The sequence below is a fragment of the Sus scrofa genome, chromosome 16 (genome assembly GCF_054392235.1).
Source record: "Sus scrofa isolate SSC_HxYL_T2T_F1_AM1 chromosome 16, Sscrofa_HxYL_maternal_Yorkshire_Landrace_v2.0, whole genome shotgun sequence".
NCBI classification, from domain to species: Eukaryota; Metazoa; Chordata; class Mammalia; order Artiodactyla; family Suidae; genus Sus; species Sus scrofa.
In genome coordinates this window covers 83,955,318-83,971,106 of record NC_139398.1, presented here as the reverse complement: position 1 = coordinate 83,971,106, position 15,789 = coordinate 83,955,318, and the positions used below count along the sequence as shown (strand labels likewise).

The 15,789-nt window shown below is 48.5% G+C and overlaps 1 protein-coding gene across 5 annotated transcripts in view; it reads right to left on the bottom strand.

The window, feature by feature from the left end:
• Positions 1-503: 503 nt before the first annotated feature.
• The window catches only part of CCDC69 (coiled-coil domain containing 69), a 43,495-nt gene continuing 28,209 nt past the window's right edge, over positions 504-15,789 (bottom strand). For 3 of the 5 annotated variants that reach the window (XM_085001938.1, XM_013984922.3, XM_003134143.7), the window contains 5 exons: positions 8,590-8,663; positions 7,625-7,726; positions 6,982-7,101; positions 5,709-5,806; positions 504-5,026 (listed from right to left, as the gene is read on the bottom strand). In XM_085001938.1, coding sequence (XP_084858064.1) covers positions 4,849-5,026; positions 5,709-5,806; positions 6,982-7,101; positions 7,625-7,726; positions 8,590-8,663 — 572 coding nt within the window. In that variant the 3' untranslated portion in view covers positions 504-4,848. Of the gene's footprint in view, positions 5,027-5,708; positions 5,807-6,981; positions 7,102-7,624; positions 7,727-8,589; positions 8,664-12,224; positions 12,264-12,387; positions 12,480-15,789 lie in introns of all 5 variants that reach the window. The other 2 variants (XM_085001941.1, XM_085001940.1) reach the window with 2 other exon arrangements.

Below are 15,789 nucleotides of genomic sequence, written 5' to 3'. Positions count from 1 at the left end.
GTATTGTTGATGTGTTGGGGGGGTGAGGTGAGCTCTATGTCCTCTTGCTCTGCCATGTTGACCTTACTCCCACCAGATTCTTATTCTAACCATTCTAACAATCAGTTTGACTGGTTTGTCCCAATTTCTCACCCCAGCAGATCCTGGTTGCTCCCCCAAACCTACCATCCAAGCTTCAGCAACATTGGTCCTACTGGGAGAGAACTTCAGTATGACCTGAGTGAGACAGAGATGGCTTGGCCTTGAGTTGGGAATATCCAGGGCAGAGGGTAAGAGGAGGTGGTGAGCATGTGGTGGGTGGTGTGTATTGGGGCAGGGGTGTGGGAGCGAAGGATTAATGCGAGGCCCAGCTGCATGACAGTGGGGAAACAGCTTGACTGGGGATCCGAGGACCCTGGCTTCTAGTCCCACCTCTGATGCCACCTCTCTGAGTCACCCTGGGCAAGGCGCTTCCTTTCCTGGGCCTTAGTTTCCTCATTGGTTAAGTCGAGCTACTCATCAGGTTAGGGTATAAAAGTGTTTAATTCATTTTTATTTGTCCAATAATTATTGAGCCCCTACCACATGGCCGGCACTGTCCTAGGTGCTGAGACTACGATGATGGATTAGAGCGATGTCTTCCCCTCTCCGCAAGCTCACAGTCTACATGGGAAGGCAGAGCTGGGGAATGAACAACCACAGTCATCTACAGAATACTCGGTGCTCCATCAAGGGCAAAATAAGGCAATGCGAGAAAGTCTACTGAGATAGTCAGGGAGTTGGGTGAGGTGCCATTCAAGCCGAGACCAGACTGGCCCAAGTCACATGAAAATGGGGCTTGAACAAGGGCACAGGCCCCATGGCTGGTTGTGGATGTGATGAAAAATGGACCAAGTGTCCTGGCCATTGCCGATGGGCCCAGACCTTCCCTGGGTGGGGGTGGTGATGTTCTTTCCTTTCAAAGAACTCAACCTGTAACCTCAAACCTATGGAGAACAGATGTGCCAAACAGTAGGATTCCACCCATGAGATTTTTTTAGGAATTTTCTTTTTATGGCTGCCCGCACCATATGGGAGTTTGCAGCCTATGGATTGAATAGGAGCTGCAGCTACAGGCTTATATCACAGCTATGGCAATACAGCATCTGAGCTGCATCTGCAACCTACGCTACAGCTTGTGGCAACACAGAACCCACTGAGCAAGGCTAGGGATTGAACTCGCATCCTCACGGACACTGTGTCAGATTCTTAACCCACAGAGCCACAAGGGGAACTCCAGGAATTCTGAGAAGGGCATCCTGGAGGGGCTGGAATGTGACGTGAATCTTCAGGGGAGGGCTGGACCCTGCAAAAACTTGAAGGTGAGACTCCCAGAGGCCTTAGGAGGAAGAAAGAGTGAGGCATCATTCTCCCACCTGTCAAAAGTAGAAACTTGAGACCCAACAAGGGGACAAGAACACCCAGATGGCTGGGAGGCACTGGCTTTGCTAGGCCTGCATTTCCCCAGACATGTTCCTTGGGAATGGCAGAACACCAAAGACCCTGTTCTTAAGGAAAACGCTGCCTCTTATACCCATTTTCCTTGGAGACTGAAAACACACACACACACACACACACACACACACATATGAATAGACTCTGTGCTCTGAGTTTCCCCAGTTTTACTTTGCTTGACTGTTTCCCAGATACTCCCCCCTTGGGGGCGGGGTCACCCACGGCCATCCCCGCAGAACCTGAGGGCGACAAAACCTGAACCTGAGTGTGACAAAACCCATGCCGGGAGGCACTGAGTTCCTTCCTGCTTCTCCCCGAGGTGGGGAGGGGACCTCAGCTCTCCAGGGACTCGAACCACTTATCTTTGTCCACAAAGTACTGGGCCTTGCAGGTGCCCTGATGCTGAGGTGTGACCTGGACCAAGTTGTCCCTTCCTCTGAAGGGGTTCAACTGTGCCTCTACTTGCCTGCTGTGCCCCAGTCAGAGATGGCACCTGGGGCAGCTGACAGACTGTTATTTTTTTGTCTTTGCAGTGGGGCTCACCCCTTTCCCTGCCTCCTGGAGTCAGCGAGCAAGGCTCATGATGACATGGACATGGCCTCCCAGGACACACAGGTACAGCAGGGTGCAGGCAGCATCCTGTATGCGGGAGAGGCCTGGGTGGGGGAAGGTGCCATCTGTACCTACCAGGCTACTGATCTTGGGGGCACAGGGGCAGCTACCATCCATGTCCTGTGTCTCCTGCTCCCTGGCATCCAGGGAGCAGTGGGTAGAAGCAGGGATAGGCAGCTGTGTGAACCTCAGTGGTTACGAAGCCAAGGAGGTGCCCCCCTGCCCCCTGGAAAAAGTAGAAAGAAGCTTCGCATTCACCCCTTAAACTCTGGAAGCCCCATCACTGCTTTTGCCTCTTGATTCAACCCATGACCTCACTCCAGTCCTTGATCTGTTGTGACAGCCAGCCTTGGAGCCAGCCTTTACTTCAGCCCCAGGCCCCACATCAAGCCTGGGCAAAGCCAGAACCTGGGGGTGCCCGTGCCTGAGGAGGAGCGCAGAACTGCTGGCAATTCCCCCAGGCCCCAGGACTTAATCCTCAAGAACCCCCGCCCCTAGCAGAGGCCTCCAGGAAGGGCCACCTACTCCCTCTTCCAGGAAAACAGAGGCCAAATCAATGTGGTCCCATGTATTCTTTTTTAGTTTCCATAGCTCACCTGCCCCGGGTGTGATGGTGTGACCCAGGGCGCCTGGTCACATCCACCACAGGCCACATGGGGGAAACCCCTCTGCCCACACCCTGCCCCTCCTCCAGCCCAGCCCCTCGCAATGAAAACCATGTCTCTTAAAGTGCATTTTGCAGCCTGAAGTGCTTGGGTTGGGGGCAGAAACTTGGTCAAAGATGTTTGGGAGATGCTGGACACTTGGCCTCCTTCTTGGGAATCTGCAGTGAGTGCATGTGAGCACATTAAAGGCTCTGAGAAGTCCTGCAGTTTGCAGAGCTATTTAAGTGGAGTGAACCTAGAGTTTCCCAAATTATTTGGCCACCAATTCTTTTCCTTGCTGTCACCATTAATGTCTAATGAACCAGCCTATCCCAGCCAGGTTTTGGCAAGAGTTACAGGAAGAAGCATGTGTTTCACTCCAGAATGGGCCCCAAGGCGCCTGGCTGACCTGTCTGCCCAGGGCTGGAGAAGCAGAGTCCCATCTGAACCCTTAGAACTAGAAGAGGGTGAAGCCCAGACCCCAGGGAAGGAGGAGGGCAGCTGCGGAAGACAGGAAACCTCAGTTCCAGTGAGTTGACTTTTCCTACCTGCTGGCCCGAGGGCCGGGGGTGGGGGGTGGAGGGTGGGCGGGGGCTCGGGCAAGGTCCATTGGCTCCTCGACCTCAGTTCTTCAGTTGGCTTTCTGCTAAAGCTGGCTAAGAACCTGCTTGAAGGATCTTCAGTGGATTGGGGGGGGGGGGGGCGTGTGTGAAAGCATTTAATTAAAATGCTTGTCTCCAAAAGATCCAAAGCTTCCTGAGAAGACTCCTGAATCCACAGATGGGGCTGGACAGGCTTGCGGAGGTTAGTTACCCCAGCACCCAGCCCTTCACACTGACGGGGAGACTGAGGGCTGCGGCGGGGGGGGGGGGGTAGTGGAGAGTGGGCGTGGAGGAGACTGGAAAGGGCTGGGGGCCCGAGAGAAAGGAGGAGAAAGACTAAGTCCCAGATCTCACCTCCCAGAACCTGGGGAGAAAGAAAAAGTACGATAAGGTAGAACCTGGGAGTTCCCGCTGTGGCTCAGCGGTAACAAACCCCAACTGGGATCCATGAGGACGCAGTCTTGATCCCTGGCCTCGCTCAGTGGGTTAAGGATCTGGCGTTGCCATGAGCTGTGGTGTATGTCTCAGACATGGCTCAGATCAGGTGTGGCTGTGGCTGTGGTGTAGGCTGGCAGCTGTAGCTCTGATTTGACCCCTAGCCAGGAAACCTCCACATGCTGCAAGTATGGCCCTAAAAAAAAAAAAAAAAAAAAAAAAAAGGTAGAGCCTGGGTGACAGATGAAGTCCTAGTCCCCTGGCTCTGTCGGTCCTACTTCTCCCTAGGTTTCCTCATCTGTCCACAGGCGAAATTCTGGCTCTGGCTGTTGAGGGCACTTAGAGCCACTAGGTGGCCCCCGTGTCCTGGTGGCACTAAGACTGAGGGAGCTGGAGGGCTGGGGAGTGAGCCTTGCCTGGTCCAGGAGGAGCAGCCCAGCCTGTAAGCCCTGGATGGACCAGACTCTGGGCCCGGGACTCTGTCCCGCGTCCTGCAGTTGGCAGGGCCTCCAGTGCCCCCTCCCAGCTGCTCCCTTTTCCTAGTTTGGTTCACAGGGTGTGGCCCACGTCCTCTCCGGTCCCCTAGTCTGACCTTGAGACAAATCCCCCAGTGGGACAGGGAGGGACTCCAGGGCCATTTCAGTTTCTGCAAATGGTTTAGAGCTGAGAGAAGCCGGGGTAGAGGGGGAACGTTGAGTGGTTGATGAGGCAGCAGCGAAGCTGACAAGTTAGGACCAGGGGGGTGTCGCCTCTTGCTCAGGTGATCAGTGTGGCGTGGCTGCCCCCGGGGGAGCCTCAGATCCACCCCCAACCCCAAGTTGTGCAGGGAGAAAGGGGGAGGGGAGAGGATTCCTCTTGTTTGTTCCCTGCATCAGCTCGAGGGGCAAAGCTGCTCAGGCCTGGGCAGCCCCATGGGTGGTGCTCTGTGGCCCGAGCCCCCAGGCCTCATGGGCACGCAGCCTGGCTCCCCCCTCACTCCTGTCCTTGTCCCCGCCTGGGAAAAGGACCAGAGGTCCCTGCCGTGTTCTCTGCCAAGTCCTGGAGAGAAAGCTGTGACCACAGGCGTCATGGTGGCCCAGGCCCTATGTGGCGAGGAAGGAGACCTCCGTGGGGGTGACAGAGGCCAAGGGGAAGGCGGGGGAGGCGTCGGCCCCCAGGACCCGGTAGAGCAGCTCCTCCTTCTCCTGTTGGAGCTGCCGCCGTAACTGGATCTCCTTCTCCAGGGCCTCGCGGGCAAGGAGCAGGTCCTCTGAGAGCTGCCTGTGGATGCAGACAGGGCCCAGGGTTGCGTGTGGGGAACCGCCTCTTGGGGCCTCTGGCAACTGCAGAGACCAACCCATTCCTCCAGGAAGCCGTCCTCGGATGGGCCACCACCCCATGGCTTGCCTGTCCCCAAGAGCCAAGTCTGTCTGTGGACCAAGGAGTGTGGGCCTCACGGGCAGACAGTTCTGGGCTCGCACCTGCTCCGCCGCTTCCATGTGTAACTTCAGACAAGGCATTCACCCTGGCCCAAATTTTAAATGGGAGGGTAACAGGACTCGGCTCCGAGTAATTATGAGCATTAGAGCGGATAATGCGTAGTCAACAGATTACGTGTGACACACGATCCCAGCTCGCGTTGACTGAGCTCTCACAGCTGGTTCCTTTGTGTGGCTTCTGGAGCGCTAAGCTTCCTGTTCCTTCTTCCTGGACTGGCTTTTCCCATGGAGCCCACTCAGCCAGCATGGGGACACACAGAGCTGCCTCAGCCCTGAGACTTGGGTTTCTGGGCAGAGCTGGGCTCTCGGGACTCTGAGCTCCGGAGGAGGGGAGCCACTTTCCCCAGAGGGGCCTGAGCTCATGGGTCGATCCCTTCCCCGGGCCTCTTGGAGACTCTCCCAACTGGAGATTTTAATAAATAAAAGGGGCTGGGGGTGGGAAGAGTCGGGGTGGGGGCCGCTACCTCGACACAACCATCTGGTTGTGGCCTCGGGCGTGCAGGTCCTCGTTCTCGTGCTGCAGGGCGGTGATTTTCTCCTCCAGCAGCAGGTTTTTTTCTTTCTGTAACAAATCAGAGCGAGCTCAGGAAGCCACCACCCTCATTCGGCACAGTCCGTGCCGTCCCCTTCCTCTTATCTGTGGCCACGGAAAAGACTGGTTCACTTTAGAACAACCGTTACATTTCATGAAGCAATGAGATAACTGAGAACAAGGCGACTCAGGCAGGAGCCAGGGGCTGCCAACTTTGCCAGGCAAGACTCTTTAAAGACAGCAGATGCCCACTATCATCTGAAATTCTCCACCAGCTCATAAGAGGAAGGCTTTTTGGGGTTCTCCAAAAGTCAAGCATGTATAATTTATATAAATGTTATCTGTTGTGCTATTCTACAAAAATGGTTGAACACAATTTATAGGTGACATCCGAGATGGTCTGAGTTAAAATCTAGGTTGTATTGGGAGTTCCCGTTGTGGCTCAGAGGGTTAAGAACCCAACCGGTATCCATGAGGATGCGGGTTCGAACCCTGGCCTCGCTCAGTGGGTTAAGGATCTGGCATTGCTGTGAGCTGTGGTGTAGGTCGCAGACACGGCTTGGATCCTGCGTGGCTGTGGCTGTGGCTGTGGCTCAGGCTGGTAGCTACAGCTCCCATTCGACCCCTAGTCTGGGAACGTCCATATGCCGCAGGTGCAGCTCCCTAAAAAAAAAAAAAAAAAAAATGTAGGTTGTGTGGCACATAGGAAGCCAGGAGACGTCTTCTGGGACAATATAATACCTGTGTGCATTCAATCCTAGGTTCCCAAGGCCTCCTTTCTCCTGGAGACATAGCCACCTGTGTCCTTAACGCCCACCACTGCCCAGGCCTGTCCCGGCTGACTCTGGCTTCCCATATCTGTCTTTTTTTTTTTTTCCAGCCTTGACTCATTTCTCAGCTCCCGTGCAATTTGTGACACTGGCCAGCCCCTCCTGATTAGCCAGGCTACCTGCCCCAGTGTCACCCAAATGACAACAAGATGCGTAGACAAGAAAAGTACAGGACCTGGATCAGAAGGAGCCACTGCTGGACCCAGACCAGCCTCAGCAGCTCAAGGGCCAGCATGGCCAGCAGGTTGAAGCTGGTGTGACCAGGCAGGGCCTCCTCAAGGAACCATCCCTCTGCACACCGGACAGAGGAGATGCCCACAAAGCGGAAGCATGAGGCTGCCGCCCGCCCGCCCCCCACTGCTGCTGCCCACAGACCACTGTCTCCGTGAGGATCAGCCGCTTGTCTAGGTCATGAATCCGCTCATTCTTCATTTCGATGACAAAGTGTAAGCTCTCCAGCTCCTGCTCCCAGAACTGGCTGGGGCTCCCGTACTCCTAGACAGGGACAGGGAGTGACCTCAGCAGACCAGCTGGAGGGAGTATTGGGGGCAGGGGGGTGGCAGGAGATCCCACCCTCCCTCCCCTTTCTGCCCCCAACTCTGTTTGACTCAGGACACCTGCTCCCAGCCCATGGCAAGTGCTTGATCGAGTGCTTGATGGGCTTTATCTCAATTCTCGACTAACAGAGCCCCTGGAGGCACGAGCTAGGACCCTTGCAGAGGAGGACACCGGGGTTCAGAGGGGTTACGTTGCTTGCGCTAAGTGGGAGGTTTGCTCCTTACACCTGGTTCTCTCTGAATCCAGAATCTGAGCACTCGACCACCTCGCGGGCCTCTCTCTCTCTCAGCCTCACCTTCCCCCTTGGTGACAGGGGACCGATGTTTCCTCCAGGCCTCTGTGAAGGTAAGCGTCAGGTCTGTGCCCTGAACTTGAAGAGGGACTGGCCTTTCCTATTGCCAAGACCTGGACCCTCCCTGGTGAGTCCAGAAGGAGAGGCCTTGGCGATTTTGCCACCTACCTGGATGTGCTTCTTGTAGTCTCGGCTCAGGATGGACTCCTCTACCCTCTTCATCTTGGCCTGGAAGGCCTCCAGCTGTGCAGTGAGGCCATCAATGGTCTCCTGCCGAAGCAGAGGGAAGAGGAGGATGAAGGGCTGGAGGTGACCCCCAGGGAGGGGTCCGTGTTGGGTTCTTCAGTCTGCCTTTGCTTCACCGAGCAGTGCAGGCTGCTTCTATTTGACCCACTGCTGCTGGAAACGTACATCCACCTCCTCCGTAGCCTTGGGGCCCATATCAGGGCATTCAAGGCCGGTGGTGGCCTGGCATTCAACACATATGCAAATCAGGCGCAATGCCCTTTCCCATTCTCACCTCTCACTGCTCCTGTCTCATACCTCCTAGTGCAGCCATACATCCTGTCACTGGTCCAGCTGCAAGGTGCATTCTTGTCTCCTTGCTTCTCCCCCGGCCAAGCATCCCTTCCACCTACACCTCGCCCCCCACCTTCAGGGTAGTGCACCCCATATCTTGGCTCACAGGCTCCACCACGTGGTCCCTGTCTCCCCCTCCAGCCTCAGCTCTCCCCCACTCATGCTCTACACTCAGGCATCATGGACCTGTTTCAGTGGGTACTCTATCATTTTGCCCTTTCCTCTCTGTCTATAAACACTTTTTTTTTTTCCTTTCTAAAGCACTCTTCCTATCCTTCTTCATCTGAAAAAATTCTAACCTGTCCTCAGGCCCCAGCTTAGATCTCACTCCCCCTAGGGAACCCCTGACCAGCCCAGCTGGGTCAGATGCCTTCTTTCCTGCTTCCACAGCTCCCTGTGCATCCACCCACCTGCTCTAATCACAGTGTGGTATCCAGGACAGGAAGTCTCCAAAGCCCTGGGAAAAACAGGCCCACGCTACTCTCAAACCAAGGCCTCTTGAGCTAATCATGCGGTCACCGCAGCAGAGGCTGACACGGCTCAGCTCTTCTCACCTGCAGGGCCGCCTTGGCCTCCTGGAAGGAGTGGGTAAGGGCTTCTTTCTCCTGCTCATAGGAGGCCCGGAGGACTGTAGAAAAAGGAGACGTGCATGAGTCCAGACACCTGACCTTTCATCCTAAGCCCTTCTGGCAGGTCCCATGAGGGCCAGAGAGCCCAGGTGACCCCCTAGGGATGAGGAGTCTGAGGATGCTTTTATTCATCCTTCTATCTCATGGGCTTGGGGCTAGGCCAAACTATAGGAGGTATTTAATAGAAGCCCAAGGGAATGGAAACAGATGAGATCCTGGGAAGACCTGTGACTCCTACACAACTGTGGCTGCCACCCAGACCTTGGCTGAAGCCAAGATCCACAGATCTTGCAGCAGGCTGTTCATCTCAGACCACAGCATGCCGTGGAAAATGCACAGGGCTGATGGTCTGTCAGGTGGGTTGCCCAAAGCACAAAATCACTGAACAAATCACTGGTTGTCAAATGATAGAAAAACACTGTGGCAAGTACATTAGATTTGGGGCCAGGAAAGCTACCTGGTCTTGATTCTGCTTTCTTCTGAGAAATCTGGAGGACATCCTTTGAAATACTTAAATGTCCTGTTGCCTCAACTGTGAAGTGGGTCTAAGTAAGCCTGGTCTAGTTGTCTCTAAGGGGTGAGAAAAAGACACGCAAAGGCTCTCCAGGCTGGGCACTGCTGGGCAGGGCTGGACTTATCGCCTCCCAGATTTAGAGAGTTGATTTTTCATCCTGCCTCCCCTCCAAAGTTCCTTTTGGAAAATTCCGACTTTGTCTTAGCCAAAAGAAGACAACAGGAAAATGACCAGTTACTGGGTGGGATGGGAAATAGGAGAGAAGCCAGGAAAGTGTAATGCAGCCAAAGCCAGGTACCCAAGGCAGCAGGCAGTGACACAAGGAAAAGAGTGTTCAGTAATATGGGATGGAGCTGTCAGAAGTGGATAAGCTCAGCTATCTAAAAACTACAGGCTTAGATTTTATAAATTATGGACATAATTTGCTTAATTAGTTGGCATATCAAGACCAGTTCAGTTCCAGGTAAGAGGGAGGAAGTTCACTCCATCCAGTCTAGTGACTTTAGCTATAAAATCAGGACAGAACGAATGGAATAACTATTTTCAGGCTCTGAAAAGTAAATGGTAGGAGGAAGACTGGGCAAGAAGATCAGAATTCAAAATGCCACTCAACCAATATGTCTAACTTAAACAAGACTCAGAATCTGATGTGTTCAAATATTCAAAATGCCCCAAAGGCAATACAAAATTGCTCAGCATACAAATCCAACATTTCTCAGCATGCAATTCTAACTACTAAGCATGCAAAAAAAGTGGGACAGCTTTCTCAACTCTCCTGAGAAAAGGCATTGAACAGATGCCAACATCGAGATGCCACAGATGCTGGAATTATTAGGACACTTTCCTATTACATAGAAAGCCACTCTAAAAATGCTCTAAAGGGTGAACACTCTTCAGAAGAATCGAAAACCATAAAGTCTTACCAAATAGATATTAAAAAACCAAGATGAAATTTTAAGTAAAAAAACTCACTTAGTGGGCTCAAAAGAAGAACAGGAGTGACAAAAACTTAGACAGCAGTAGAAATTACCCAATCTGAGTTCCCGTCGTGGCGCAGTGGTTAACGAATCTGACTAGGAACCATGAAGTTGCGGGTTCAGTCCCTGCCCTTGCTCAGTGGGTTAATGAGCAGTGTTGCCGTGAGCTGTGGTGTAGGTTGCAGACGTGGCTCGGATCCCGCGTTGCTGTGGCTCTGGCGTAGGCCGGTGGCTACAGCTCCGATTCGACCCCTAGCCTGGGAATCTCCATATGCCGTGGGAGCGGCCCAAGAAATAGCAAAAAGACAAAAAAAGAAAAAAAATTACCCAATCTGAACAAAAATAGAAAAATATTGGAAAAATATGGACAGATCTTCAGGCACCCATGAGGTAATCCCCAAATGTCTAATATTTATGTCATCAGAGACTCAGGATGCAGGGCAGAAAAGTTATTTAAAGCAAGAATGGTTAAACACTTCTCAAGTTTAGTGAAATGTAATCCTACAGATTAAAGGTGTTCCCAGATCACCAAAGTAAACCCAGTGAAATCTATATTCAGACCTATCATTTTTGAAAGCCAATGACAAAAAAATCTGAAACAGAACCAAAGGAAAATGGCATATTGCATAGAAGATACAAGTTTGAATAAGTGTAGATTTCTCATTAGAAATATTGGGACTATGGGAGTTCCTATCATGGCTTGGTGGAAAAGAATCTGACTAGCATCCATGAGGACATAGGTTTGACCCCTGGCCTTGCTCAGTGGGTTAAGGATCTGGCATTGCCATGAGCTGTGGTGTAGGTCACAGACTCAGCTCAGATCCCAAGTTGCTGTGGTAGGCCAGCAGCTGCAGCTCTGATTCAATGCCTAGCCTGGGAACCTCCATATGCCTAATCCTAAAATTAGGATTAGATGGAATAAAGAACATCTTAAAAGTGCAGAAATAAACAGTGAATCCAGTAAAAAGTGTGCTTAGGAAAGAAGGTGAAATAAAGACATTTGAGTTGAAGAAACAAAAGAATTCATCAGCAACAGACCCTGCTCTGAAAGAACTGCTCAAGGAAATTCTTTAGAAGAAAGCCAATGGTATCAGAGGGCAACTTGTAACTTCAGAGACTAAGGACAAGCAACAAAACTGATAAATAGAATAGACTTGTTCCTCTTCCTTTGAGCTCTTTAAAATATGATGGTTAGAAGCAAAAATTATAACATTTTTTGATGGGGCATTCAATGTATGTAGATGTAATACCTAAGCTAAGTACAAAAAAAAGGGGAGAGGAGAGACCCACATCATGGTAAGGTTTGTACATCATGTTTGAAGTGGTAAAATATTAATTCTAAGTAGGCTGCTATGCATATTGTAATTCTCAGATCAATAACTGATACGTACATATAAATACACACATATACACACACAAAGAGATACAGTAAAAGAGACTAGGTAAATTAAGGAATACTAAAAAATGTTGAAATATTCCACAAAAAAGCAGGGAAGAGAAAATAGAGGATGAAAAAACAGAACAAATGGAAATAAGTATGAAAACAACAGATCTAAATTCAACCATATCAATAACATTAAATTGTCTAAACAGTCCAAATAAAAGAAAGGGATGTAAAAAGAAAACCCCAGGGGTTCCCATCGTGGCTCAGCAGAAATGAATCTGACTAGGAACCATGAGGTTGCGGGTTTGATCCCTGACCTCACTTAGTGGGTTAAGGATCAGGTGTTGCCATGAGTTGTAGTGTAGGTCACAGAAGCAGCTCAGATCTGACATTGCTGTGGCTCTGACATAGGCCAGCAGCTGTAGCTCCGATTAGATCCCTAGCCTGGGAACTTCCATATGCCACGGGTGCAGCCCTAAAAAGATGAAAAACAAGCAAACAAACCCAACTATGTCCTATTTATAAGGTACCCACTTTAAATATATCATTAGTAGGTTAGAAGTAAAAGAGTAGAAAAGCAACATTCAAGAATAAGGAAGATTTTCAGGGATGAAGTACATTACATCATGATAAAGGGGTCCGTCCTGTCTCCAGGAAGACATAAGAATATTAAATATTTATATACCTGCAATCGGTCTTCAAATTATATGAAGCAAAGACAGAACTGAAAGGAGAAACAGACAAATGCATAATTACAGGTGAAGATTTCAACATTCCTCATAAACAAGGCTTTACGAATTATAAAAAGAATGAGATATAAACTGTTATCTGACCATAATGGAACCAACCTGGACATAGTTGAACACTCCTCAGATAGAAAAGGTAGACACTCGGAATAGAGAACTGAACGACACCATCAACAACTTGATTTGATTCATTTCTAAAATCAGAATATATATTCTTTTCAAGTGCACATGAAACATTCACAAGATAGATCATACCCTGAATCACAAACAAGCCTTTACAAATTCTAAAAGGAATGAAATATAAACTATGTTCCTCGACCACAATGGAACCAAACTGGAAATCAGTAACAAAAAGGAACTGGAAAAGCTCCAAACCTTAGAAGGAAATGCACTTTTATTATTTATTTATTTGTCTTTTTACCTTTTCTAGGGCCGCTCTCACGGCATATGGAGGTTCCCAGTCTAGGGGTCGAATCAGGGCTGTAGCCACCGGCCTACACCAGAGCCACAGCAACATGGGATCTGAGCCACATCTGTGACCTACACCACAGCTCTCGGCAACGCTGGATCCTTAACCCACTGAGCAAGGCCAGGGATCGAACCTGCAGCCTCATGGTTCCTATTCAGATTCATTAACCACTGAACCATGATGGGAACTTGTGAAATGCACTTTTAAATACCCAAGAGCCAAAGAAGACGTCTCAAGGGAAATCAGATATTTTAAACTAGACAAAAATAAAAACATAAAATATCAACTTTGTAGTTGATAATGCAGTACCTAAGGGAAAATTTATAGCACTAAGTGTTAGGTCTCAAATCAATAAGATTCTACTTTAAGAAAGGGAGAAAAGAGCTAACTAAATATAAAGCAAGCATAAGGAAGGAAATAAAAAGAACAGAGACCAATGAGATTGGAAACAGAGAAATGGGGAAAAATCAGTGAAAATAAAAACTGGTTCTTCGAAAGGATTAATAAAATTGATCAACTTTAAGCAAGACTGACAAAAAAGAGAATGCAGATTACCAGTTACAGAAACTAAAGAGGGGCTATCCTTATAGACAGAAATGACATTTAACACAATAGTCAGGGCCCACTATGAACAATTCTACGCACATAAACTTGACAGCTTAGATAAAAAGAACCAATTCCGGAAGCACTACCAACTACAAAAACTCATCCAAGGAAAAATACACAACCAGGACGTTCCTTTAACTATTAAAGACGTGACATATGTACGTCGATGCTTTCTGGAAAAGCAATGTCAAAGCACATCTTTCCTTGTGTTTATTTGCTGCCAGTAAATCCTCTTTGGTCGAATGTCTGCTCAAATCTTTAGGTTTCACGGACACATTCTAGCAAATATTTAAAAGTGATATAGTACCAAGTTCCCTTGTGGCATAGTGGTTGTCACTGCAGTGGTTCAGGTCACTGCTGTGGTGTGGGTTGGATCCCAGGAATTTCCACACACTGTGGATGTGGCCCATATATATAGTGTCGGCTCTATACAATCTCTTCCAGAGAAAGAAGAGGAAGTGACATTTCCCAACTCATTCTATGAGGCAAGCTTTCCTCTGACGCTAAAACGAAACAGCACAAAAAAGGGAACTACAGACCAGCTCTTATGAACACAGTAACATCTTCAAGAAAACATTAGCAAATCAAATTCAGTAATATACAAAAAGACCGCATGGGTAGTTTTTTTTTTGGGGGGGGGGGTTGGCCAGGAATATAAGGCTAGTTCAAAATCTGAAACTCAATGCAATCTACCATATTAATCTGAAGAAGAAAAAAATCATATGATTATATGGATCATAGATCTAAATGAAAACTTAAAACCATGGAACTTTTGGAAGAAAACCTAGATCTTCATTACCAGGAGTTCAGCAAAGAGTTCTTAGACAAGACACCAAAAGCATAACTAATAAAAGAAAAAATAACTTGGAATTTATCAAAGTTAAAAGCTTTGCTTTGTGAAGGCTATTAAGAGAATAATAATTTTTAAAAAGCCACCCACACAGACTAGGAGAAAATACTTGCAATTACAAAGGATTTATATCTAAAATATATGAAGGTCTCTTGGACTTCCTGCCAGGGCGCAGTGGGTTAAAAACCTGACTGCAGTGGCTGGCTCAGGTCACTGGGGAGGGGTTCCAGCCCCAGCCAGGAACATCAGGTTAAAGAATCTGGCATTGACCCACTTGTGTCTCAGATTCAACTCCTGGCCTGGGAACTTCCATATGCCCTGGCTGTGGCCATAAAAAGACCTAAATAAATAAATAAATATGTTTATATAAATATATATTTGTGTACATATAAACTCAACAGTCAAAACAAACAAGCTAATTATAATGAGCAAAAGATTTGAAGAGATGTTTGACCAAAGAGGACATACAGACAGAAAATAAACACAAGAGACACAATTAGATTATTGAAATGCAGGATTCCCTTCTGGTGCAGCTGGTTAAGGATCAGTGTTGTCACCGCAGTAGCCCACGTCACTGCTATAGTGCCGGTTCGCTCCCTGGCCCAGGAACTTCCTCATGCCACAGGTGCAGCCAAAGGCGGAAAAAAAAAAAAAAAAAAAAAAAAAAAAACCAAACAAAAACAAAATCCCAAAGATTATTGAAATGAAAATTACACCTACAATGAGATATCACTAATTATCATTAGATATCATATTAGAATGAAAATAAAAATTATTGACAAGTGTTGGTGAGACGGAACAGTGGAACTTGCCTATCACTGATAAGAATGTAAAATGATGGCCCCTAAGGAAAGCAGTTTGGTCATTTCTTTTGTTTTTGTTTTTTGGCCAAACTGAGGCATGAGGAAGTTCCTGGGCCAGGAATCGAACCACAGCTGCAGCACAGCTGCAGCAAGGCTGAGTCCTTAACCTGCTGTACCCCAAGGGAACTTCCTAGTCATTTCTTCTAAAGCTGAACTTACATTTATCATATGACCGTTTCACTCCTAGGTATTTACCCAAAATTTATGAACACACAGCAACGGGAACACAAATGTTCAGAAGAGCTCTTTTCATAATTGCCTGAGGCTAGAAATGACCTGAATGTCCTGGGACCCGGGGATGAGCGAACCCTGGACCACAACAGCCGGGAGAAAGAAGGCACTGTGGATACCCCTGAACACTTACAGCACTTAAAGGCATCACGATGAGGGAAAGAAGCCAATGCTGAAAATTACATTGCACCATTTTGTTTATATAACAGTCTTAAAAAGACAAAACCATGGTGGTGGAGAGGAGATCAGTGGTTGCCAGGGGATGCGGTGGGGGAGGGTGTGAGTACAAATAGGCAGCCCGAGAGAGTGTTTTGGGGGTGATGGAACATTCTGTGTTGGGTAATCTGTACATGTGTTAAAACTTATGAAACTATATGTCAAAAAGTCAATTTTAATGTACGATAATTTAAAAAATAAAAAGAGCAAATAAAAGACAACAAAAGGGCATCAGATGTGAAAACTAGACTCTCCCAGTTATCTGCATA